The 27,464-nt window shown below is 38.5% G+C and overlaps 1 protein-coding gene across 1 annotated transcript in view; it reads left to right on the top strand.

The window, feature by feature from the left end:
- The window catches only part of LOC124544635 (xanthine dehydrogenase-like), a 234,711-nt gene that overhangs the window by 156,232 nt on the left and 51,015 nt on the right, over nucleotides 1-27,464 (top strand). The window contains exons 16-18 of the mRNA XM_047123244.1: nucleotides 4,331-4,517; nucleotides 6,936-7,119; nucleotides 11,939-12,134. Of these exons, the coding sequence (XP_046979200.1) occupies nucleotides 4,331-4,517; nucleotides 6,936-7,119; nucleotides 11,939-12,134 (567 nt within the window). The remainder of the gene's footprint in view (nucleotides 1-4,330; nucleotides 4,518-6,935; nucleotides 7,120-11,938; nucleotides 12,135-27,464) is intronic.

Here is a 27,464-nt window from a genome sequence, read left to right as displayed (position 1 = left end):
TCTATGAGTAAAATTGTTCTGAACTGTAAGCCAAATACATGCACACATCTGCCCACCCACCAACACACCCATATACAAAGACAAAAACGAAATAGGAAGAGAGGAAGGAAGTGTCAGAAAAGAAGATATACACTGTAGTTTTCATCTGTTATCTAGATGTAAGACATGGGAAAGGGGATTTTGAGATTTAAATTATAGTTGTGCCTAAATAAATAACTAACTTCATTCTATGGTAACAACTATAAGATAAAGAAATGTAATAAAAGAAAACCATTGCCTATGCTTGAAGCACATTGATAGCAGAATCTAGGGACCAGTGGCATAGCATGGTTTTAAAGGTTGCAGAGACTCTACATTTATTATAGGGAGACAAAATAGTACAATAAACAATAATTTAAACAAATGAAACAAAATGCATCAAATAAAACAACAAAAACTACAACAACAACAACTACTACTACTATTACCACTACCACTAATAATAATAATAATAATAATAACTAATTTGTTCAAGAAATTATGACACTTTTGTAGAACTCCAGCAGCAAGAGAAGAAGAACTTATATTTTCTTGTACACAAGTGCTATGCGCCTGTCTTTGCTTTCCACGTAGAAGTCTATAACTCGGTCTACAAAGATCTGATCATTGGATAGCTCTCCAAGTAGTATCTTTTCTATTCGTAATGTGCTCAAACACAACAGCTGAGTGTTGGACACGGAATTCCTTAAATAATTCTTCACTCATTTAAGAGTACTCATGCTTTGTTGACCGCTTGCTGTAGTTGCAGGTAGGGTCAAAACCAAAAGCAGGAACTTCGTCGTTTCTTCATAAACAGAGACTAAATCATTGTTGACAATGTACTTTAAGAGGATTCTTGGAGATAAGTGTTTTTTCTCATCAGCATACATGTTACACAGTTCATTGTCAAGTTGTTCTTGTTTAAAAAAAAAAAAAGGGTACTGATCTAGTAACTGATGCAGTTTCAACTTTGGGAATTCTTTTTGATAGTTCGGGAAACACTTTTCGTTCAAAAGTTCAACAAAATGAATTTGGGGAAAGTCTTGAAATCTTCTTTGTATCTGAACAATTTGCAAATCCAGTATCTCTTAAGTTAGTGCCTTGAGAGATGTCTTTTGATTGTTACAGAATGATAAGTTGCCATTCAAACACAAGCTGCATTTAATACATTCATGAATGAATGTTTCCGTTCTTAACTGTTGTAAGTTTCTCAAAACAGTTTTCATTTTGTCGTGGCAAGTAGTTATAATGACAGATTTTGACTGAAGAACATTAAAGAAATTATCAACATAAACAAAGTACGCTCGGTAGAAACGAAGCAAATAGACAAAGGTAGGATCATCCATCCGCCGTTTCATTCCCACAGCAAAGCTTAAAGATTCTGGTCCCACTGAGAGTCTGAATCATCAATTATGTAATTAAAAACGCTATATAGCTCTGAGAAATGACTAGATATTGTTGAAACTGCCCTGGAACGAAAGTTTCAGTGAGTGTTGCTTGCATGTAGCAGTTTAAATCCTTCCTCAGTTAACAATACAGTTCATTTTGATGATTTGCTGAAAAACAAATGAAATGCAGTGAGATCACTTACAAACATACGTACTTGTTGTATGATTTTGGAAGTATGTAACAGTAACAAATTCAGTTGGTGTGCGTAACAATGCATAAACACCGCACAGGGACAGAACTGCTTCACCAATTGTTGTAGTCCTCTTTCTCTGCCCGCCATTACTGAAGCGCTATCATATGTATCATATGTTTGACTAACCACTTTTCTTTCCACATTCCATTCTTTCAACACTGCATGAATAATATTTGACAAACCTGCAGCAGTTTTATCTCCAGAAACATCATAAGATCCAATGAATCTTTCCTCAATTTTGTCTGCAATACAGTATTTGAATACTATACTCATATGACTCTTGCATGACACGTCTAATGTTTCATCAGCCTGAATCGAAATGAAATTGCTGTTCTGAATTTTGGATTTTATTTTCTCATTAACTGCCAGCGTTATCATTCTATTACATCATTCTGTATATCTGAAGAAGTCCCTTTAAAGGAACTTGAAGATGATGACAGATGGTCTCGGATTAACTGCTCTCCTTGAGCTAGTAAATCTAACAATTCCAGATAGTTACCTATGAAACTTGAGGTTTTCTCTTCTCGATGGCCATGAATGGCTATTCCTTGTTTACAAAGAAATACAATTGCCTGAGTAAGATGAACCAATACTGTCCTCTTGGATGCAACTTGTTCATTGTATTTTGATGCTGTCAGACGAGCGGCTTCAGAAAGAGTGTGCTCAATTCTACTTTTGCCCAATAACTGAAATGATTCATTGTTCTGCAGGTGACATTTTGATATCTGATGCTTCGGTGCTTTCCTGTCAAAGTTCTTCATTGTGCAAATGTCCTCATTGCACCATTCCTTTTCACCACCAAACAGAAGACATATATAACAATATAATCTGTTGTTAACTACATTCGCAGTCAGCCAAGTATATTTTTCATACCAGGCTGTCTGAAAAGTGCATTTTTGTTTGGCTTCACTTAAAACTACACTGAGTATAGGAGTAGGTCGTTTATCCTTCAATTCGCACTTTTTTTCGTACGGTACATCAATGTAGAAAAAGGCATCTTTAATAAAAATTCTACAAGATGTTCAGTTGCTGGCTCACTCATGGTGGCGACAGAATGAAGTATATGCACTAAAATCACACAAGAATGACTATGAACACAAACCGCGCGACTGTTCACTTCCGTGTTAAAAGCCGGCATAAAAGCAGCAGAGACTAGTCTCGATACCTGCTAGCAAGTGCAGTGCACCGGCTTCGTGGAAGAGAGAAAGTGGAGGGGAGCCGAGAAAGCCGCCAACACACCCAGGTAAGGGAAGGGAGGCAGAGACTAAGAGCAGTCGAGTCTCAAGCAGGCAGATACACCAATACTCAGGGTGTGGCGCGGGCTACAAAACCGATGTCTTTGTGCATTTAGAGCTCTTAGCAGAAAGTTTTTAATATTTTTGTTGTGAATTACTATTGCATCTTTTTTAAAAATGAAAACAGGGGAGACTAAGTCTGAAAGTCTCCCCTCACACTACACCACTGCTTGGGACCAAAATACTAAGCCTCCTTACCTTCAAAGTTTGTCGAAACTAATTTCCAATTAGGGTTCAAATCATGCAGATGCAGTTAAGAAGTGTTTTATGTCTTCAATTTACTAACATAATATGGTTTTCAGTGGAATTCTATATTTTATAATGTACAAGAAAATGTATTTGACAAACAGTTGTTGTGCAAACATAGGTAATAACTCTTGATTAATTGAAAAAGCATCTGATTTCCCGAAGTCAATAACAAAATTGATGCATGTACTAGAAATGAGTTTCATTTCAGTACTAGCTTCCACTCAGAAGCTGCAAAATTTGTCCAGGCCTTGACCTTACTGAAGTAATTTCCACAGTATTTTAATGTCAGTCTCTGTCAAACAATACAGCCACTGAATTATATAAAGAGGGTAGCAGCCACTATATTTTATGATGATTCTTATACTGCACAGGGACACTAGCTTCTTTTCTCAGCATACATTATGAGTGCAGTATTTATTTGATCAAAAGTAAAAGAATCCTATCTTAATTACCCAAGTGTTTTGTGCAGAGCTTTCATGACCAGTGGGTATTATCATAACTGAGAAACTGGGTTTCTGCCACAGATATACCACATGGTGTTTAAAAATTGTACTCCCACGTTCTTACTGTTTTTCCTATGTAAAGTGAGTCTGCTTTGTCACCACATTGTACTGATTAACTTGATCTTACTTGTGAACAATTATATGGTTTGATTGTTCAATCATCATATCATAATTGACAGCATTATTTGGGCACTGTTTGTTGAGTTATAATGAATGATTATGTGTCTATATCTATATTTTAGGTCAAGTGTCAGTAGTTGAGAATCTTGAGTTCAATAGAATTTAAAAAACAGCAAGCAGTGATGAGCACTGGTTTAGTGCAGTTGTCAGTGATCTTAATCACCTGTTGCTTAGTATTCTTGGAGGTGTATGTCTCAGTAATGATATTATTCCCATTGTCAGTTGCATTCAGATGAATATAAATACACAATTCATTAACTTAGGAAAAATACTTTATGAAATAATTATTCTTGGTGCCATCACACTTGCTCTCTTCTTTGTAACCACAGGTTTTTAATGTTCTTCTTTTTCAGAGATTTTATTATTCATACTCTTTCTTAAAGATTGTTAACAGTTAAGCCAAGCTCAGGCAACTGCCAAAGTGTATATCATTCTGGTTTCAGAGAAGAAGAATACAAAGCATACAATTAAAGGCAGCTTTCATGTTGGAAGTCAGTACCATTTCTCCATGGAAACACAAACTGCATTATGTATACCAACAGAAGATGGAATTGATGTGTATGCACCTACACAATGGCCAAATCTGACACAAGTTGCAATATCAGAAGCCTTGAAAATTCCACAGCACAGGTAAATTAACCAACACAAATAATATTTTTACATAACATTTAAGAAATACACTGATATTTCCACCATTATGCAAATGAAATAGATTTTAGTATCTGCAGTGTTAACTTTTAAATTCATATGGTGTTTAATCATTAGCTTAGTCATATCAGTGATGCACTGTCTCAGATAAGAGTCAAAAATACTACAGTCAAATGCAATTCATTTTCTGGTTTTGTAGGAAAATGTGTGTTACATTCCTGTATGTTTATATTAGAATACAAATATTACACAGGGTAAAGTCTGAACTAAATTATAATTTATTTTCCTTTTCTTGTGCTTGTATGGAGCAATAAGATGAAATAATGATCCCCTTTAAGGGAACATGCAGAACTTCATATACAGTGACAACACTGGAGACGATTCTTTTTAAGTTAACAATTGCATAAATTTTCAATATGAATTTTTATTACTAATTACACCTCTTTGTTGTACATACAATCACATGACTTCTGTAGCATGAGTGCCTTTCATTTATCTGAAGTCATTTGGCAGAAACATCAAAATACAAAATCAGAATGGCTGAATTAAATTTCATCACAGCTCGTTTTGGATAAGAGATATAGTAACCATTTCCCTTACAAACATTTGATGTAGTTCACTTATCTTATTAATTCTGTGTTATTAGCGTAATTATTTTTATAAACAATTTATAATCGAATAAAATTCTGAAGATTTATTCATATGAACTTCCCAGACACCCTGTTGACAGATCTGTACTTTAACTTAAAACTATCTACTGATGGTGGAAAATTAAAATACAGTAGTGTTCTTGAACAACATAAATTGCATTTTTTTGTCTCCCAAATGTTTCATGATAAATAGACACTTCAACTAATTTCATCTACAGTTATTATCTTGCTTTTATCTTAATTCTGACATTATGTATTTGTTATTGCCATTGAACATGGTATTGTGATACAGATGCCTGAAGCAGTGGGAATGAGACTGATATGCTAATTTCCAAAGGTTTTCAGCAGGGGAAATGGTTTCCAGCAGGGGAAAAACACCATAGATGCAGTGAACTGTTTCATTGAGAAAATAAGTACATCATTAGACAACAGAAATAAGGTGACAGGAATGTTCTGCAACCTCACAGAGGCTTTTGATTCTGAAAACCATACATTGTTTGTCTATAAACTTGAGATGTATGGTATTAGCAGCTGTGCCCTACAGTGGCTTAAGTCATACTTATCAAACAGAAAGCAAAGAGTTAGCATTTCTTTAAATGGCATATATTATTTTTCTGACCGGAAAAAAATATCTCGGGGGTGTTTCACAAGGCTCCACATTAGGCCCAGTCCTATTTATCTTCTATGTTAATGACTTACCATTAAATATCAGCTCCTCATCAGTTCTGTTCAGAGATGACACTTCTTAGTTGAAGATCAGGATTCAGAAATAATTCCCTAATCTGTGATCCGAGCCCTCAGTACCTTAGAAACTCGGTTTTAGCTAAATTGATTGGATCTAAACATATCCAAACCTCATGTGCAATTCAAGACCAAACAGTCAAAATGTGAGCAGATTTAGATTGTTCACAACAACCAAGATATGGAAGAAGTTGACTCTGTCAAATTCTTAGGTTTAAATGTAGATAAACATTTCAGCTGGCAGGCACACATTGAATACTTAACAAACAAACTGAGCAGCTTTGCATTTGCAGTGCAAATGCAACTGACATGGACACACAAAAAGTAGCATATACAAGCTACTTTGAATCTATTATTAGGTATGGTATTGCTTTTTGGGGTAACTTGACTAACATAGTGTGACCGCTAAAAATACAGAAAAAAGTCATTTGAAATGTGCGCACTGCATATCATAAAGAATCATGTCATCCGTTATTTAGAAAACTTAAATATTAACTCTGCCATCCCTATACATACATCATATTATTATATTTTTGTACATCAGATACAAATTGAGGGAAACCATTTTGTCCATCACATTATACTAGAAACAGAGAAAAATCTATGCTCCCCACCCACCCCCTCAGACTCTATGTGCAGGGACTTCAATACATAGGAATGAAAATTTGAAGTAAATTAAAAGTGAACAAGTTGATACAGATGAATATTTAGCTCCACTTAAAAGAAAGCCATTCAGGTACTGACACACAAATGTTTTTCTCAGTGGATGAAATCATGCAGAACAAACTGGAAATTTGAGCTGGATGCAATGTGTAACATGTTCCAAGAAATATCCTTATAGTGTTGTTATTTCTTGTAGTGCTATTATTTATTAGTGTAAAAATCATTGTAACTGTGTTATAAATTTTTGACATGTCTCCTGTTCGCAAACCAAATGGATTGCAAATGTATTTCACAAGATGAACAAAACACAGTTCACAAAATAATATTGATTGTTCATATTTTTCAGTATAAATGTCAATGTCAGAAGAATTGGAGGTTGTTATGGATGTAAGATAACAAGAAATTCTCAGACAACTGCAGCTGGAGCCCTTGCAGCATATCTTCAGAAGAGACCTGTTCGCATCCATCTTCCCTTACAAAGGACAATGGAATCAATTGGAAAAAGATTTGATGTTGCTATGGATTATGAAGTAAGTAGCTTCTGCTTTTCTTGAGCTAAACAGATCTGTTGGAAATAAGAGTGCAATTTATATTAACAGAGACAGTAAACTATATTGTTTTGTCATGTAATACAATTTTTGAGAAACCCAGCCATTCAATCATTCACACACATTTCATAAATCCTAATATGGAAAATGCAGTACAGGCACACTAAGTGATTGAGTGATTTTGCCAGTGGAGAGAGGCAGCTATCATAAAACACCCATAATTGTCAATAATTTTGGTGTTTGTGTGTTACATTAAACATTAACTCTATCCTTACTTTGTACTAAAGTGACTTCAGACAAATAATTTTTTTGAAAGTCTCCAATTTTTACTGTGTTTTCATCATCAGCATCAGCTACTCACCCTTAACATACACAGCTAGATAATGGCACCCATTCAGCTGAATATGTGTCCTTGCCCACTGTCCTTTTATTGATATTACAATCCTGATTGTATTCCACTCCTGTCATTATCTTTTGTTTTCTTGTCTCCTAGAAACTCCCAGTTGCCCCCTCCCTCCCTCCCCCCCCCCTGCCCAGTTTTTGAATAGTTTTCACATTGCAATCCCATGACTCATTGTACTGAGACAAGATTGGCAAGGTACTGTTATTGTAAACACTTACTCATAATTAATTTTTTACAGTTGTCCTTGCAGTGTGTTGATTGTGCATTATTTCAGATTAATTATATTTAATTTTCAGAACAGTTTTCAAAAATTCTCTAATAAGTTCTTTCATTAGTTTAGAAGAGTATCTGCATTTTGAGAAAAGAGTGCAATATCTCTTGCCAGAGTTGTGGATTGTGATTTCTGGATCAAGACATATAGGTACAGGTGTCTACCAGCTAGGTGCAGTGATTTGTTATCAGTGGTGGATTCCTTATTTGTATGTAGGCTGGTCAGATCAACATCTTGTTTGAGACTGTAGATTTTATCCATTATGAGTTTGGTGTTATCAGGAAAGGATCTGGAGAAGGAAGACGAGGCACTATAGGAGATGAGAAATGTTGCTAAAAGCTGTGTAAGTGGGTGACAGTTATTATTAAAATTGAATAGAAATATTGGTAGATCACATAAATAATGAGGAGGTGCTGAATAGAATTGGGGAGAAGAGGAATTTGTGGCCCAACTTGACTAGAAGAAGGCATCGGTTGGTAGGACATGTTCTGAGGCATCAACGGATCACCAGTTTAGTATTGGAGGGCAGCATGGAGGGTAAAAATCAAAAAGGGAGACCAAGAGATGAATACACTAAACATATTCAGAAGGATGTAGGTTGCAGTAGGTACTTGGAGATGAAGAAGCTTGCACAGGATAGAGTAGCAGTGTCTGGACTGAAGATCACAACAGCACAACATGAATTGTTAGAAACAAAATTTGATGTGAGATTAGGGTCAGATTCCAACAATTCCTTTGGCCACATTATTCTAAGCTAGTCAGTGCTCTACATCTATGTCTACCTATATTACTAACAAAGTTTCTGCACACTTTCATTTTCTTACATCTCATTATTTCATCCCCCCTTTCATACACATTTGGGTATATAGGTCTTCCTGACAAGGGATTACCTTTTCCCCACTATCCTACCCAGTGCTCATCCCCTCCCACATATCACAGCGTGCAACATTCCTCATCCTGAGCATCCTCTGGATGTAATTTTTGTGGAGCTGTAGTCCTAGTGTATTCCTACACTACCCTTCCAACCATAGCCTTTTTCATTCCCTTCTCTCCATCTGTTGCACACTCCCCCCACCTGATACACACTAGATTATTATGCACCCCAATCAGGTTACAGCATGAGGGAATGTAACTGTTCCTACATCAGCATGTTTGAAAAGGAACACAAGTATGCAAGCTGGACTATTAGTTTCAAGTTCTTGTTTATGCTGCTATTACTGCTCAGTGCTTGTGCTATATCATGACCAATTGTTTTTATTTGAATCCTTTTAGCATATGCTAAAGCTAATTATTATATCCAAAGAACAAGTGATGTGATTTGAAACTGTGAATGCTTGTTAACATTAAAATGGTACACAAGTCACTTTTGACTATTCATCCTCAGTATTTTCTTTTGCACCTACAATTTTTGACACTTTTTATGAATAACACAGTGTAAGGCTGGTTAACTGAATTAAAGGGATGGAAGCCATTTTGGATAATGATTTTTTTGGTTAAGCCATGAACATATTACAATATTTTGTGTTGTACGTATTTTTGAATGTTTTGAAGGTCAAATGAATTCAAAAACCTCTTATAGGCTATGCTTAGGATCTTCATAAAAGTTAAAGTTACAGATCTAGGATTACAATATGTTAATATATAGTATACTGTACATCATAGTAGCACAGCACAAAAATACACACACAATGAAAAGATACTGCTACCTGAATGTACTATTGTTTGCAGTGCAGCTTTGTTTAGACTGGTGAGTCAGTAGATGGGGAATCAACTCAAGGTCAGGTGTTCATTTCTCCTCACTAACCACAGCCATGGTCACATTTTTTTTCTACCCCCCCCCCCCCCCCCCCCTTGTGATTTTTGGAATTGCTTCAAAGAATCCATGGTTTGGTTGACCCAAGTTCAGTTGGCCAGGATTTACTGCATACAGATTGGTCCTCTTCCATAGCTGAGTGGTCAACATGTAAAATACCCAGTTTCAATTGCCAGCAGTCACTGCCAGGGTTTTTCCTTGCTGAGAGGACAGGAAAATTACTATTCAGCCATGTGATGCCAATTGAGCAGCTACTTGACTGAGAGGTAGTGTGTCAAAGGTCTGGAAAGCTGAATAAGGCCAGGAGAGTGAAATGCTGACCACATGCCTATCCATACAACTCCAGATAATGCCAATGCCAGAAGATGACATGGAGGTCAGTCAGCACTGAATGATATGTCAGGATCAAAGTGTGAAGCTCATTAATTGGGTAGAAAAATGAATGTTATCTTAACAGCATCTTGTAATGCATTTACTTCAAGGTGAAAAAGCTTGCAACTATTATGTGCTGTGTAACAAAACTTATGAAGTTTTGTGGGACTAAGTAAACAGTTGCCATCCTTTCCATGTGAAACATTCCCACCCATGTAGTCTTGGCATTCGAGGAAAATGTATTTGTTCAGATGCAGACTCCTTACAGCAATACATCACCATTCTCACCTCATTCTTCACTGTATTTAATCAGCCCACCAGCCTAGTTCAAAAGCAGATTTTCTGGGCCATCACATTCAATACTGTTACTGCTGATCCCTTCAAAAAACAACATAGGAGTACAACTCATGTCACTCAGTATTATCTTGGTCTTGAATGTATTAATCAGCTACATTTTCAAGGCCATGACTTCCTAAAATCATGCACTGAAATGAGATCTGTTCTGTCCATTTTACTCACTACACCTAGAATAGCTTTTTGTCAATCCCTCAATGCCAACAATATCCTTATCAGGCCCTTCACTCCTTCTGCACCCATTTCCCTATCCTATGGTTCCCACCCTTGTGACCACACCCTGCAAGACTTTCCCTATACACCTTCCTACCACCATCACCCTCCAACTGGCAAAATATATGCCATCAAATGGAAAAACGCCTGCGAAACAACATGTCATGTACCAGCCTGTATGTAAACACTTTTTGGCTTTATGTATTGGCATGACTACCACAAAGTTAGCAAAAATGGTTCAAATGGCTCTGAGCACTATGGGACTTAACTTCTGAGGTCATCAGTCCCTTAGAACTTAGAACTACTTAAACCTAACTAACCTAAGGGCATCACACACATCCATGCCCGAGGCAGGATTCGAACCTGCGACCGTAGCAGTCGCGCGGTTCCAGTCTGTAGCACCTAGAACTTCTCGGCCACCCTGGCTGGCACCAAGTTAGCAGTCAGTATGAATAAGCATAGGCAGAGGTAACAAACAACATCCCATTGTAGAACATGCTCTAGGCTACAACATGACAATTGTGACCTCTGTGGCTGTTTCACTACATGTGCCATCTGGATTCCTCACCCGGACACCAGTTTCACAGAACTCTGCAGGTGGTAACTGGCATTGCAACTACTCACTACCATCTGGCTTTTATTTATGTTAATTTCTTTGGGCTCGGTGTTTCTTAGCTTTCTACGTCTTTTATTCTCTGGACTGTCTATTCCTCCTGCCTGCTCACGCCTCCCCCCATCCACCTCCCACTCCACTAACACATACAATGCTCTTAGTTTTCCTCTCTTATTAACTCCTGCACCACGTTTTGTCAATAATTTCTGTATTGTGCATTGCCCTATCTTCCACATTCAGGCTCTCAGGTTTTCAAATCATGTCTGGTGCAGACTCTAACAATCAGTGTCTCTTTCTCAAATAGTTTGGTAAGTCTCACCTGACCTGGGGCTCTAGCTGACTTTTCTAAGCTCTCCCCATTTCCTAAACCATGCCAGTCCTTTTCCTTCCCCCCACTTCCTACTCCTTCAGTCCTTCTGTAGAAGAAAGAGCCACTTTCACCAAAAACTTGCACATTTCTATACCTGTATAGATGTATTCTCCTGTCGCTGCTTGGTGAATAGATTTTTCATCTATCCAGTTACATTATATTTTCAAAAATTGATTAGTTTTGTTGATATGTGCTATCAGTATGCTCCTTATATCATAAACAGTGGCATTCAGGAAAGTCCATATACCTGGTGCATTAGCCAATAATTTAAAAAAGTTGATTTACTGTTTGGTCGGTGATTGTCAAGTATATTTATCACTGGTTAAAATTTAGAACTGTACTTTCAACTTCTACTTTCATACAAAGTATTAGTGCTTTCTCTTTTGTCTTAGGTTGGTGTTGATGATCAAGGCAACATAACATATGTTGAAGCCAACACATACCATAACAATGGCTCAGGCAGTAATGACCACTCAGCAGATGATTTTCTCATTCAGATGGCTAGCTGTTACAACAACAGTACATGGAAAGTTACATCTTACACTGTGAAAACTGATATCCCAGCTGCAACATGGTGTAGAGCACCAGGTTTGTCTGTATTTAATAGTAAATGGTTCAGTGGCTTGCATTGAAATATTAATTGATCATTTAACATGCACAAATTCTAATAAGAAATGGTTGTAAAATAACTGAAAAAATTGCTGTCTAAAGTAATGCCATCTGGAAGTAAACTATCGTGCTGCTCACTGCTGGTGAAAAGCTCTTGATTTCCAGCATGGTGACAATATCAGAATAGTGTAAAGTTTCAATACCTATCATCATCTTCAGCGTCAACACCCATTGAAGCTTTACAGAATCTCAAATGATCACTTGACTGGATACCCAAGAGCTTTTTGAAAAAAGATAATCATTTTCAAAGACTTCTGGAAAGGGAGAACAGTAGATACAATTTTGTATCTTATGCTTTCGTATCCTATTCTCATACCATCTGAGGAAACCAAATAGTCTCACAGATCAAGCCACTTTAAGTCTGCACACTGACTCTTTCACAGTTAACATCAGCTTATTTCACTCCAGGTATACTTCACTGCATACTGAAATATGCATCCCAGAGAGAGCACGTTGGCTGTAATTGACTCACGAATCTTAAATTGTCTTAGCAATAGAACAACATCTTCACAGAAGTAAATAAAGTTGTCTGTGATCAGTTAAAAGGATTCATAGAACTGCATTGTGCATTATCATAGGGATACAGAATTATATGTTTATTTTTTAGTACTCGGTGATGATAGTGTCCGTGCACTTGTGATTGTTTGTGTGTAGATGACAGTGGCCTTGTACATGTGAGTTATTCAAATGTGAATGTGTGTGTGTGATATATATATATATATATATATATATATATATATAAAAACAAAGATGAGGTGACTTACCGAACAAAAGCGCTGGCAGGTCGATAGACACACAAACAAACACAAACACACACACAAAATTCAAGCTTTCGCAACAAACTGTTGCCTCATCAGGAAAGAGGGAAGGAGAGGGAAAGACGAAAGGATGTGGGTTTTAAGGGAGAGGGTAAGGAGTCATTCCAATCCCGGGAGCGGAAAGACTTACCTTAGGGGGAAAAAAGGACAGGTATACACTCGCACACACGCACATATCCATCCACACATACAGACACAAGCAGACATATTTAAAGACAAAGAGTTTGGGCAGAGATGTCAGTCGAGGCAGAAGTGTAGAGGCAAAGAAGTTGTTGAAAGACAGGTGAGGTATGAGTGGCGGCAACTTGAAATTAGCGGAGATTGAGGCCTGGCGGATGACGAGAAGAGAGGATATACTGAAGGGCAAGTTCCCATCTCCGGAGTTCGGAGATGGGAACTTGCCCTTCAGTATATCCTCTCTTCTCGTCATCCGCCAGGCCTCAATCTCCGCTAATTTCAAGTTGCCGCCACTCATACCTCACCTGTCTTTCAACAACTTCTTTGCCTCTACACTTCTGCCTCGACTGACATCTCTGCCCAAACTCTTTGTCTTTAAATATGTCTGCTTGTGTCTGTATGTGTGGATGGATATGTGCGTGTGTGCGAGTGTATACCTGTCCTTTTTTCCCCCTAAGGTAAGTCTTTCCGCTCCCGGGATTGGAATGACTCCTTACCCTCTCCCTTAAAACCCACATCCTTTCGTCTTTCCCTCTCCTTCCCTCTTTCCTGATGAGGCAACAGTTTGTTGCGAAAGCTTGAATTTTGTGTGTGTGTTTGTGTTTGTTTGTGTGTCTATCGACCTGCCAGCGCTTTTGTTCGGTAAGTCACCTCATCTTTGTTTTTATATATATTTTTTCCCACGTGGAATGTTTCCTTCCATTATATATATATATATATATATATATATATATATATATATCACACACACACACACACACATACATACATATATATATATATATATATATATATATATATATATATATATATATATATATATATATATAACACACACACACACTCCTGGAAATGGAAAAAAGAACACATTGACACCGGTGTGTCAGACCCACCATACTTGCTCCGGACAATGCGAGAGGGCTGTACAAGCAATGATCACACGCACGGCACAGCGGACACACCAGGAACCGCGGTGTTGGCCGTCGAATGGCGCTAGCTGCACTGCATTTGTGCACCGCCGCCATCAGTGTCAGCCAGTTTGCCGTGGCATACGGAGCTCCATCGCAGTCTTTAACACTGGTAGCATGCCGCGACAGCATGGACGTGAACCGTATGTGCAGTTGACGGACTTTGAGCGAGGGCGTATAGTGGGCATGCGGGACGCCGGGTGGACGTACCACCGAATTGCTCAACACGTGGGGCGTGAAGTCTCCACAGTACATCGATGTTGTCGCCAGTGGTCGGCGGAAGGTGCACGTGCCCGTCGACCTGGGACCGGACCGCAGCGACGCACGGATGCACACCAAGACCGTAGGATCCTACGCAGTGCCGTAGGGGACCGCACCGCCACTTCCCAGCAAATTAGGGACACTGTTGCTCCTGGGGTATCGGCGAGGATCATTCGCAACCGTCTCCATGAAGCTGAGCTACGGTCCCGCACACCGTTAGGCTGTCTTCCGCTCACGCCCCAACATCGTGCAGCCCGCCTCCAGTGGTGTCGCGACAGGCGTGAATGGAGGGACGAATGGAGACGTGTCGTCTTCAGCGATGAGAGTCGCTTCTGCCTTGGTGCCAATGATGGTCGTATGCGTGTTTGGCGCTGTGCAGGTGAGCGCCACAATCAGGACTGCATACGACCGAGGCACACAGGGCCAACACCCGGCATCATGGTGTGGGGAGCGATCTCCTACACTGGCCGTACACCACTGGTGATCGTCGAGGGGACACTGAATAGTGCACGGTACATCCAAACCGTCATCGAACCCATCGTTCTACCATTCCTAGACCGGCAAGGGAATTTGCTGTTCCAACAGGACAATGCACGTCCGCATGTATCCCGTGCCACCCAACGTGCTCTAGAAGGTGTAAGTCAACTACCCTGGCCAGCAAGATCTCCGGATCTGTCCCCCATTGAGCATGTTTGGGACTGGATGAAGCGTCGTCTCACGCGGTCTGCACGTCCAGCACGAACGCTGGTCCAACTGAGGCGCCAGGTGGAAATGGCATGGCAAGCCGTTCCACAGGATTACATCCAGCATCTCTACGATCGTCTCCATGGGAGAATAGCAGCCTGCATTGCTGCGAAAGGTGGATATACACTGTACTAGTGCCGACATTGTGCATGCTCTGTCGCCTGTGTCTATGTGCCTGTGGTTCTGTCAGTGTGATCATGTGATGTATCTGACCCCAGGAATGTGTCAATAAAGTTTCCCCTTCCTGGGACAATGAATTCACGGTGTTCTTATTTCAATTTCCAGGAGTGTATATATATATATATATATATATATATATATATATATATACACTCCTGGAAATGGAAAAAAGAACACATTGTCACCGGTGTGTCAGACCCACCATACTTGCTCCGGACACTGCGAGAGGGCTGTACAAGCAATGATCACACGCACGGCACAGCGGACACACCAGGAACCGTGGTGTTGGCCGTCGAATGGCGCTAGCTGCGCAGCATTTGTGCACCGCCGCCGTCAGTGTCAGCCAGTTTGCTGTGGCATACGGAGCTCCATCGCAGTCTTTAACAATCAGGACTGCATACGACCGAGGCACACAGGGCCAACACCCGGCATCATGGTGTGGGGAGCGATCTCCTACACTGGCCGTACACCACTGGTGATCGTCGAGGGGACACTGAATAGTGCACGGTACATCCAAACCGTCATCGAACCCATCGTTCTACCATTCCTAGACCGGCAAGGGAATTTGCTGTTCCAACAGGACAATGCACGTCCGCATGTATCCCGTGCCACCCAACGTGCTCTAGGAGGTGTAAGTCAACTACCCTGGCCAGCAAGATCTCCGGATCTGTCCCCCATTGAGCATGTTTGGGACTGGATGAAGTGTCGTCTCACGCGGTCTGTACGTCCAGCACGAACGCTGGTCCAACTGAGGCGCCAGGTGGAAATGGCATGGCAAGCTCAAGCTGTTCCACAGGACTACGTCCAGCATCTCTACGATCATCTCCATGGGAGAATAGCAGCCTGTATTGCTGCGAAAGGTGGATATACACTGTACTAGTGCCGACATTGTGCATGCTCTGTTGCCTGTGTCTATGTGCCTGTGGTTCTGTAGTGTGATCATGTGATGTATCTGACCCCAGGAATGTGTCAATAAAGTTTCCCCTCCCTGGGACAATGAATTCACGGTGCTCTTATATCAATTTCCAGGAGTGTATATATAAACAAATAAGATGTGACTTGCCAAACGAAAGTTCTGGCAGGTCGATAGACACACAACCAAACACAAACATACACACAAAATTCTAGCTTTTGCAACCAATGGTTGCTTTGTCTGGAAAGAGGGAAGGGGAGGGAAAGACGAAAGGATGTGGGTTTTAAGGGGGGGGTAAGGAGTCATTCCAATCCCAGGAGCGGAAAGACTTACCTTAGGGGAAAAAGGGACGGGTATACACTAGCACACACACACACATATCGGTCCACACATATACAGACACAAGCAGACATATTCGTCTTTCCCTCTCCTTCCCTCTTTCCTGATGAGGCAACAGTTTGTTGCGAAAGCTTGAATTTTGTGTGTATGTTTGTGTTTGTTTGTGTGTGTCTGTCGACCTGCCAGCATTTTCATTTGGTAAGTCACATCATCTATGTTTTTAGATATATATAAACACAGATGATGTGACTTACCGAACGAAAGTGCTGGCAGGTTGATAGACACACAAACATACACATGAAATTCAAGCTTTCACAACAAACTGTTGCCTCATCAGGAAAGCGGGAAGGAGAGGGAAAGACGAAAGGATGTGGGTTTTAAGGGAGAGGGTAAGGAGTCATTCCAATCCCGGGAGCGGAAAGACTTACCTTAGGGCCAAGAAGGGGTATACACTAGCACACACACACATATCCATCCACACATATACAGACACAAGCAGACATATTTGTCTTTCCCTCTCCTTCCCTCTTTCCTGATGAGGCAACAGTTTGTTGCGAAAGCTTGAATTTTGTGTGTATGTTTGTGTTTGTTTGTGTGTGTCTGTCGACCTGCCAGCACTTTCATTTGGTAAGTCACATCATCTATGTTTTTAGATATATATAAACACAGATGATGTGACTTACCGAACAAAAGTGCTGGCAGGTTGATAGACACACAAACAAACACATGAAATTCAAGCTTTCACAACCAACTGTTGCCTCATCAGGAAAGCGGGAAGGAGAGGGAAAGACGAAAGGATGTGGGTTTTAAGGGAGAGGGTAAGGAGTCATTCCAATCCCGGGAGCGGAAAGACTTACCTTAGGGGGAAGAAGGGGTATACACTAGCACACACACACATATCCATCCACACATATACAGACACAAGCAGACATATTTGTCTTTCCCTCTCCTTCCCTCTTTCCTGATGAGGCAACAGTTTGTTGCGAAAGCTAGAATTTTGTGTGTATGTTTGTGTTTGTTTGTGTGTCTATCGACCTGCCAGCACTTTCGTTTGGTAAGTCACATCTTCTTTGTTTTTAAATATATTTTTCCCGCGTGGAATGTTTCCCTCTATTTTTTTTATATATATATATATATAAAATTATAATAGAGAGAAACATTCCACGTAGGAAAAATATATCTGAAAACAAAGATGATGTGACTTACCAAATGAAAGTGCTGACAGGTCGACAGACACACACAAACAAACACAAACATACACACAAAATTCAAGCTTTCGCAACAAACTGTTGCCTCATCAGGAAAGAGGGAAAGAGAGGGAAAGACGCAAGGATGTGGGTTTTAAGGGAGAGGGTAAGGAGTCATTCCAATCCCGGGAGCGGAAAGACTTACCTTAGGGGAAAAAGGGACGGGTATACACTAGCACACACACACACATATCCATCCACACATATACAGACACAAGCAGACATATTCATCTTTCCCTCTCCTTCCCTCTTTCCTGATGAGGCAACAGTTTGTTGCGAAAGCTTGAATTTTGTGTGTATGTTTGTGTTTGTCTGTGTGTGTCTGTCGACCTGCCAGCACTTTCATTTGGTAAGTCACATCATCTATGTTTTTAGATATATATAAACACAGATGATGTGACTTACCGAACGAAAGTGCTGGCAGGTTGATAGACACACAAACAAACACAAACATACACATGAAATTCAAGCTTTCACAATGAACTGTTGCCTCATCAGGAAAGTGGGAAGGAGAGGGAAAGACAAAAGGATGTGGGTTTTAAGGGAGAGGGTAAGGAGTCATTCCAATCCCGGGAGCGGAAAGACTTACCTTAGGGGGAAGAAGGGGTATACACTAGCACACACACACATATCCATCCACACATATACAGACACAAGCAGACATATTCGTCTTTCCCTCTCCTTCCCTCTTTCCTGATGAGGCAACAGTTTGTTGCGAAAGCTAGAATTTTGTGTGTATGTTTGTGTTTGTTTGTGTGTCTATCGACCTGCCAGCACTTTCGTTTGGTAAGTCACATCTTCTTTGTTTTTAAATATATTTTTCCCGCATGGAATGTTTCCCTCTATTATATATATATATATAAAATTATAATAGAGGGAAACATTCCACGTAGGAAAAATATATCTAAAAACAAAGATGATGTGACTTACCAAATGAAAGTGATGACAGGTCGACAGACACACACAAACAAACACAAACATACACACAAAATTCAAGCTTTCGCAACAAACTGTTGCCTCATCAGGAAAGAGGGAAAGAGAGGGAAAGACGCAAGGATGTGGGTTTTAAGGGAGAGGGTAAGGAGTCATTCCAATCCCGGCAGCGGAAAGACTTACCTTAGGGGAAAAAAGGGCGGGTATACACTAGCGCACACACACACGTATCCATCGACACATATACAGACACAAGCAGACATATTCGTCTTTCCCACTCCTTCCCTCTTTCCTGATGAGGCAACAGTTTGTTGCGAAAGCTTGAATTTCATGTGTATGTTTGTGTTTGTTTGTGTGTCTATCGACCTGCCAGCACTTTCGTTCGGTAAGTCACATCATCTATGTTTTTAGATATATATAAACACAGATGATGTGACTTACCGAACGAAAGTGCTGGCAGGTTGATAGACACACAAACAAACACAAACATACACATGAAATTCAAGCTTTCACAATGAACTGTTGCCTCATCAGGAAAGCGGGAAGGAGAGGGAAAGACGAAAGGATGTGGGTTTTAAGGGAGAGGGTAAGGAGTCATTCCAATCCCGGGAGCGGAAAGACTTACCTTAGGGGGAAGAAGGGGTATACACTAGCACACACACACATATCCATCCACACATATACAGACACAAGCAGACATATTCGTCTTTCCCTCTCCTTCCCTCTTTCCTGATGAGGCAACAGTTTGTTGCGAAAGCTAGAATTTTGTGTGTATGTTTGTGTTTGTTTGTGTGTCTATCGACCTGCCAGCACTTTCGTTTGGTAAGTCACATCTTCTTTGTTTTTAAATATATTTTTCCCACGTGGAATGTTTCCCTCTATTATATATATATATATATAAAATTATAATAGAGGGAAACATTCCACGTAGGAAAAATATATCTAAAAACAAAGATGATGTGACTTACCAAATGAAAGTGATGACAGGTCGACAGACACACACAAACAAACACAAACATACACACAAAATTCAAGCTTTCGCAACAAACTGTTGCCTCATCAGGAAAGAGGGAAAGAGAGGGAAAGACGCAAGGATGTGGGTTTTAAGGGAGAGGGTAAGGAGTCATTCCAATCCCGGCAGCGGAAAGACTTACCTTAGGGGAAAAAAGGACGGGTATACACTAGCGCACACACACACGTATCCATCGACACATATACAGACACAAGCAGACATATTCGTCTTTCCCACTCCTTCCCTCTTTCCTGATGAGGCAACAGTTTGTTGCGAAAGCTTGAATTTCATGTGTATGTTTGTGTTTGTTTGTGTGTCTATCGACCTGCCAGCACTTTCGTTCGGTAAGTCTCATCATCTGTGTTTTTAGATATATTTTTTCCGTTCAGTGTGCCTGTCTACCTTCAACCAGTCCTGTATGACATTAGTAGCAATCTATCATTTACATATTGTTGAGATTTATTTTCTGGTTATATATTCCATCAAGATAATACTAGCCTGCATCTTTAGAGAAATGGCATCTTAAAATAAGCTTTATGTTGGAGAAATAATAAACCAAAGATGTGAATACATTAGCGGAGCCTCACAATGTGAATAACTAACCATGATTACAATATTAGAGAAGGAGAGTTGCTACTCACCATATAGTGGAGATACTGAGTTGCGATAGCCACAACAAAAAGATTCACACAATTATAGTATCATTTAAATGGGAACAGGCATGCAACAACATCTAATTTTGAACAAGACCTATATCAGATATCTGATGTGATTGTAATTCTTGTGGAATCTGCTAAGTTAATTCAAAATATATTAAAAATTGATTTAAGTTCATTTTTTTGTGAAACAAAACAATAATAGCTGCATTACAGAGGGACACATGTTCAGTGCATCGTAAATACAATGTGCAAGAATAACAGAGTCATGGTTGTCTGAGTTTATGCCCTGATCTTACAATACTATGAAATTCAAAACTTTGCTTCCCATTTTGTGCTTATAATATCACAAAAAATATCTTTATCCAAAGAATGTCAAATTATGCAGATTAATCTGTCTTAATTACTAAAACAAAAACTTACAAGTCTTCTATCTTGTGAACATTTGCTGCTTTCATTATCTTGGTTTTAGATTTTACACACACCCGTCCTGCTGGTGTCAATATTTCAAAACTTATTGACTCCTAGTAACTCATCTTCAGAAATACTTATTTGACTTAATCACAGTAAACATAAGAAAACAGCTACAGATTTTCACTAGTAATAGCTCTGTTGTAATGATTGATTGCACCACTTTCAACATAACTGAAGCACATAAACACTGCAGCTAAGCAGTTGCTGAACTGAAACACTTCCCCATGAAACTCAGTTCTTCATGGTTTGTGGCCGTAAAGTGCTTGACAGTCTAACAGGGACAAACAAATCAAGTAACTGCTATAAGTATGGTACAAAAAGTCGTCTGACAAGAAGATAAAAACAAATAAGTAAAAACAAATTGTTTTAAGGTGGAAAATGTACGTAGAATGTAATGTTGTGAGTTTAAATATTTCAGGTTGTAATATGAAATTTTTATACCAGCTGCTTACTCCAATCCATCCAAAAATTATATCTGTGTGAATGATGAACTCAGTTATATGCTAAAACCAGCTTAGCTTCCACTGCTTCACTCACAAAGACTGTATGGTGTGCACATATTTTTGTTTTGTTATTCTTTAACAAAATTTTTATGTTGTTCACAATTTACAACATCATCTTAACTTTTCACACCAATTAAGAATGGTATTTTCTGAATATCTTCTGACCGAAAAGCGATTCTGATGGTTGGAGTCACAGATTTTGTTAATCTTGCCTTTTAAGATTTGTGGTTATATTTTCTTAGAAACTTTCATCTCCTAAAACACATTTCTTTGGATGTCAATCACCAATTTTCACAGATTTTGCTTCAAAAATGTTTTAATATTTGAAATATTTTCATGAAAATTTTCATTTCCTATTTCATCCCCTTAGGGATTAAATTTCCAATAACACTGAAACACCCAACTCTTCTTGTTTCCAACTGAGGAGTCAGATACGAATTTTCAGAGATTGTTTCAAAAATGCTTTTGTAATTAAATATTTCCATCATAACCTTTGTCTCCCATTGCAGCCCCTTACAGGTTGGATTTCCATGAGCACTGAAGCTTTTTCATTTTATTTTGTTTATGGATTTATATTTTTTTCTAGCCATGAAGCCAAATTGTAATTTTTAGACTTACCTTTAAAAATCTTTCATAATTAAATATTTTAATATAAATCTGTATCCCCTATTTCACCCCCTTAGGAGTATACTTTTGAAGAATCCCTTCATAAACAGTCTACAGTAAAAGATCAACTCCAAAATCCAAACTTCTATCATTAAGAGTGTGGACTGGGAAATAATGAGTCAGCCAGACAGGACATTTCCTGTTATATATAGAGATAACTTCATATTTCACTTGATACATACATTTTTGTATTCTCCTAATGCAGATCACATGGTGCAACAAGCTCTATGTAGCAGATTATGAGTTTATCTCAGAGTACAACTATCATCTGCCTCTCTTTCTGTAGAATGGCTCACAGACTCACTCAAAGTTCTAACATGTCAATCTCTTTTCTTCTTATGTCTCAAGGTGCACACATACTTTCTTGCTATGATGTGGGTCTAGCATCTTTAGCATACAGAAATGTGATAGAGAGGTGCTAATTCAGCAGCATAGAAGGAGATAGGTTAAATAAATATGCTAGCCAAACAGCACACCATGAAAAAGATATATTTAGGAAATGTGTTAACTCAGCAATATGACAGGAGAAATGAATGAAGGGAATAGAAGATGACAATTTAACAAAAGAAAGAAAAGAAAAAGGATGTGTTCATCCAACAGTATATCATATTAGCCCCTATATGACACTTAAAATTTGTGAAGCAAAATATTGAGATGGTCAATGAGATAACATTCTGAACATCTTTTGGACACTGAGAGTACTATTCAGGGAAGTGTGAACTATCCTTTCTAGTGTTATGTGATTCTACTTTATCATATGAATCTATATGATTTCTAGTAACTTGTGTAATGTCATGTGATGTTCATTGATGATTATTGTGCTTGCCACATTTCCTCTCATGCAGTACACCTTCTGATCTAATTTTTCCTAAAATTGTCTTGACCCACTGATCAGTAATACCAAATGTATGAAAAAACATAGTTTTGCATACCTTTATTACATAATTTTCAAGAATAATTGTATACTCTTATGTGCTAGTACTCCTCAACATAGTACCATCTTCCAGTCCACTACAGATTCTTTGTCTTGGAATTTCCATTATCAGCTTCCTCCGATAATCATATTTCCTATCTGTATTTTCTAAGCCATAAAATGACTCAAACAGTTTCTGGATTTGATCTAACAATATTTGGAACTACTAAAGAACAGGATACAACCTATTGGATTTGACCAATGATATCATCATTTGCCAGATATCATTTGTTACACAGGTTTAACAGCTTAGAGGAATGTTCATAAACAAAGGAATGCAGGAGAGAAAACAGATGGTAGACATATATCACAGCCAGTAGCACTTTAACCATAATGTTGAGGATATCACTATTTTGAGATGCAGTACTTCTATAAAAAATAAAGGAAAAAAAGGGATAGAACTAGCAGTAGCATAGAATACCTCACTTGACATATATATGAGTTACATCTCAAACTTCAGTCAAGCTGTGTAGGTTATTAACTGCAGTATGAGATACAAATTTAATGTATGTTGATTTCTTCATTTTCAACAGCCTTAGTATCCTAGTCTTTGGTTGAACTATATAGGTCAACTGAAGTATGGGATACAAATTTTACAGGTACTTCACCTCCACTACCACTAATAGTCTGTTCTTAGTAGATAGCAAGGCAGAAGGATCTACATACATGATATTTGTAATCAATACTTCAGTTGATCTATATAGATCAACTGAAGAATAGGATACTACTGCTAACAAAAATGAGGAAATTGTCACTTGTTACATTGTCAACCTGTATCTCACATCAACTATGAAAATGACACACATAAAATTTGTATCTCGTACTTCAGTTGACCTTTTCTTTTTTTGCCTTCGATATTAATCGTATCAACTGAAAGTTATCATAGTCTTGCTAACAATGACAAGAAAACCAACAGTAGCGAAATTTGTATCTCATCCTTTAGTTGAGTTATATAGGTCAACTGAAGAACAGAATGCTAGTACTAGCGAAAGGGAAATAACAACATTTCTAACATGCACATTCTGTACTTCAATTGACCTATGTATGTCAACTGAAGAATAGGATACCAGTGCTACCAAAGGCAAAAGATAGTGCCATACATAACATTTCTATCCTGCTCTTCAGTTGATCTATATAGGTAAATTACATCAGTGTTACACATATCACTTTTTTTGACTAACTAGCACCAGTGTCCCACACTTCAGTTGACCTCTATACGTCAACTGAAGTATGGGATACAAATTTTACCTGTGTCAGTCTTTTTGCCTTTAGTAGTGCTAGTATAGACTCGAAAAAATTGTAGTGATACTAGTGCCGGGAAAGGGAAAAAAGAGCAACAGCTGCAAAATTTGTATTCCCTATTGCAGCTGATGAAACCATACATAACATAAAACAGCGTAATACAACAATGAAATACATCAAAGTAGACAAATTCAGTGCAACAAAAAAATGAAAAACTAAACTTAGCACATGCAAGCTCCTCCACAAAAAGCCATAGCCCATGGAGAAAAACATCAACAAAATTTGATACCTACATGCACAAGAAACACAACATTCCGAAAAAACCACACACACACACACGCACACACACACACACACACACACACACACACACACACTCACACACACACACACACACATTCACATCAACAAAATGAAATTAAAAAAATCCACAGAAGAAAATTATGTAACTTAAGAAAATGAAGAATGATGGATCAACCCCGAAAAATTTAAATCAATATTTTAACCATCTGGCCAACCCACCCTTTTAAATTATCAGTTCCCCCCCCCCCCAAACCCAAAAAAAAAAAAAAAAAAAAAAAAAAAAAAAAAAAAAAAAAAAAAAAAAAAAAAAAAAAAAAAAAAAATCCCAATCTGAAGTTAACTAACAAATTTTGGACAGTAAATTTGCCCAACATGTTTAAGGAAACGCTTAAATGGGCAATATGTATTGGGTACACTGTGCCTCCATGAATATTCATCTAAATGACTCTGAAGTGTTGAAATCTGTTATTTCCCTCTTCCTACAACAGATCTTATGGCTGACCAATAACCTTCTATACTACTGGTATGAGCCCCAGTTGATGAAGATCTGAATCCAGTATTATGATTGACAACAAGATGCTGAAAACCCTTATTCCTCAAATCCCTACATGAAGAAAAACCATTGGAAATTACTATGGAACCCTCTGCAACATGATCTTCAATTAATTTCATCGAAACTTTCTTAATTCAATTAGGAACTACTTTAAAAACTATATTGTCATACTCTTGACCTGAAACTACAGCCCCCCAAACCCATAATCCTACCACACGTCCCCCCTGTTGTACTTGGTTTTGCCAAAATGAGACTCATCAATTTTGACTAACACACGGCTCCCCCAAAGGGCCCCTATACTTTAAATATTCCCCACAAACTTTCCTACTAAACGGGTACCAGTCCACAATGGAACACTCACTCTCACAACATTCTTGTGCACATAGCCACACAAGACACCTCAAACACCAGCAGTATGTAATTTTTATAATATCCCTCAAGGCCAACTTCAGTTTCTCAAACCATGTTCCTTGTCCAATTGAGCGCCATAGCCAATCCTTGCTACACATGCATATGAATGAATCATGAGTATGATGATCAGACACACAGGCTAATTGTTCACTGCACTCACAACACCAAACATAATCAGCAAGGAGACCAGACATTTGCAAAATTTGAATGGTTGCAATCATGTCTACACTCATAGCCTCCTTTAAGTCTTCCATATTCATGGGAGTAGACAAATCCATACCTAAAAAAGAAAATGAAAAACTAAAAATTCTTCTAAATGAAAAACTGTTAGTTCAAATTATCTAACTCATTAAGAATGAAATTATGTACTGGATGAATTGAAAGAACCAATTATTTAAATCGATGCAAATGAAAAAAATCTTATATAATGTTTAGTGCTGTCTTTTAGAACCACATTAATATTTTTCAATTTTCATGATGGCACTTATCCACAGCAGACAACCCGTTTATTTTCTATGGCTCAAAAGTAAACACATAATATCAATGAGTAACGTGTGATGTCATTGGTCAAAGCCTACAGGTTGTATCCCGTTCTTCACTTGACCCCAATATTTTATCTTTACATCTGCACCTTGCAGTTATTCCAAAAACTGGACCTATCAGCTTTTCTTACACTTCTTTTCCACTTTTATTAAATAAAAAAACATAAAAGTAAAAGCTTATAATGCTTTGACTGCAATTTTCCTGTCACAATTAAAGTTTGATAACAGTTTTGGTTGGTACCTGCAATAATCTTCAGATTGTTCGAAACATGAAAGAGCAGTGAATAAGTGCTGGAAAGCATCATTAGCTGCAGTCATGTGACAATATGCATTCGTAAATACCAAAACAATAGCAGTATCGATATGTAATTGAAAATGTCACCGTGAGCAAGCTGTGTTGTAGACACCGAATTTTGCAGTTTGACAAGCATACAGGAGGTTGTCCAGTTGCATGCAGGATCAAAAGCACATTATTTGCAATAATATAACAAATACTGTCAAGAGAGCAGTGTATGCAAAGGTTCCAAAAACTGACAGGTGTTCTGTAGACTGGCTTATGCAAGAATGATCCTTTGTGGCATATAACACAGTCATATTTATACAATATGTGCAAATTTAAGGATAATATGAGAACACTGCACACAACTAGTCTGACAAGACACATCAAATGTTAGTTCTTACATACCTTGTCAGACAGGTGGCATTCAACATTCTCGTATTATCCTCCAATTTGTACATATTTTATAAAGATGTGCACTTTTGGGTTGTTTGGCTACCTAGTGCAGGTCTCTTTATTGAACACTTCTTAGGTGACTTGCACATCAATGATGACGTCAACATAGCGCCCAGTCCACGATTGGATAAAATCTCCCACCCAGCCAGGAATTGCATTGTTACCTACAAAATCCAAAAGATGTGTTTTGTTGGTGCTGCACATTTTTGTGATTTTGACTGAGATAGAATCACACTGCAGTATTCTTCTTTAGAACACCAGTCTAGAAGCTGGCACAGAACTAACTAAGTGAAAAATCCATGCAATTCACAAGTTCATTTACATACAAAAGCATACTTCAGCATTTTCCTCTGTGTGAGACTGCACATACAAGATTTTTGTGCTGATTTGAAATTCTAGATTTGTATATTTTACTGTTCGTGTCACTTCTGCATAATCTTTCATTGATTGTATCAACACCCATTTGTATTTTAATATATTGTGGAAGTTTGAACATTCACGAGTGCCATGATAAACTCGTACTGTTATCATGCAGTGTTGGCTTAAACTTGTTTGTGCTCTTTTCAATCATTCCCTCATTTCATTATGTGAGAAACAGGTT

This window comes from Schistocerca americana, chromosome 8, assembly GCF_021461395.2.
Source record: "Schistocerca americana isolate TAMUIC-IGC-003095 chromosome 8, iqSchAmer2.1, whole genome shotgun sequence".
In the NCBI taxonomy this organism is placed as follows: domain Eukaryota; kingdom Metazoa; phylum Arthropoda; class Insecta; order Orthoptera; family Acrididae; genus Schistocerca; species Schistocerca americana.
This window is presented reverse-complemented; position numbering and strand designations above follow the sequence as displayed.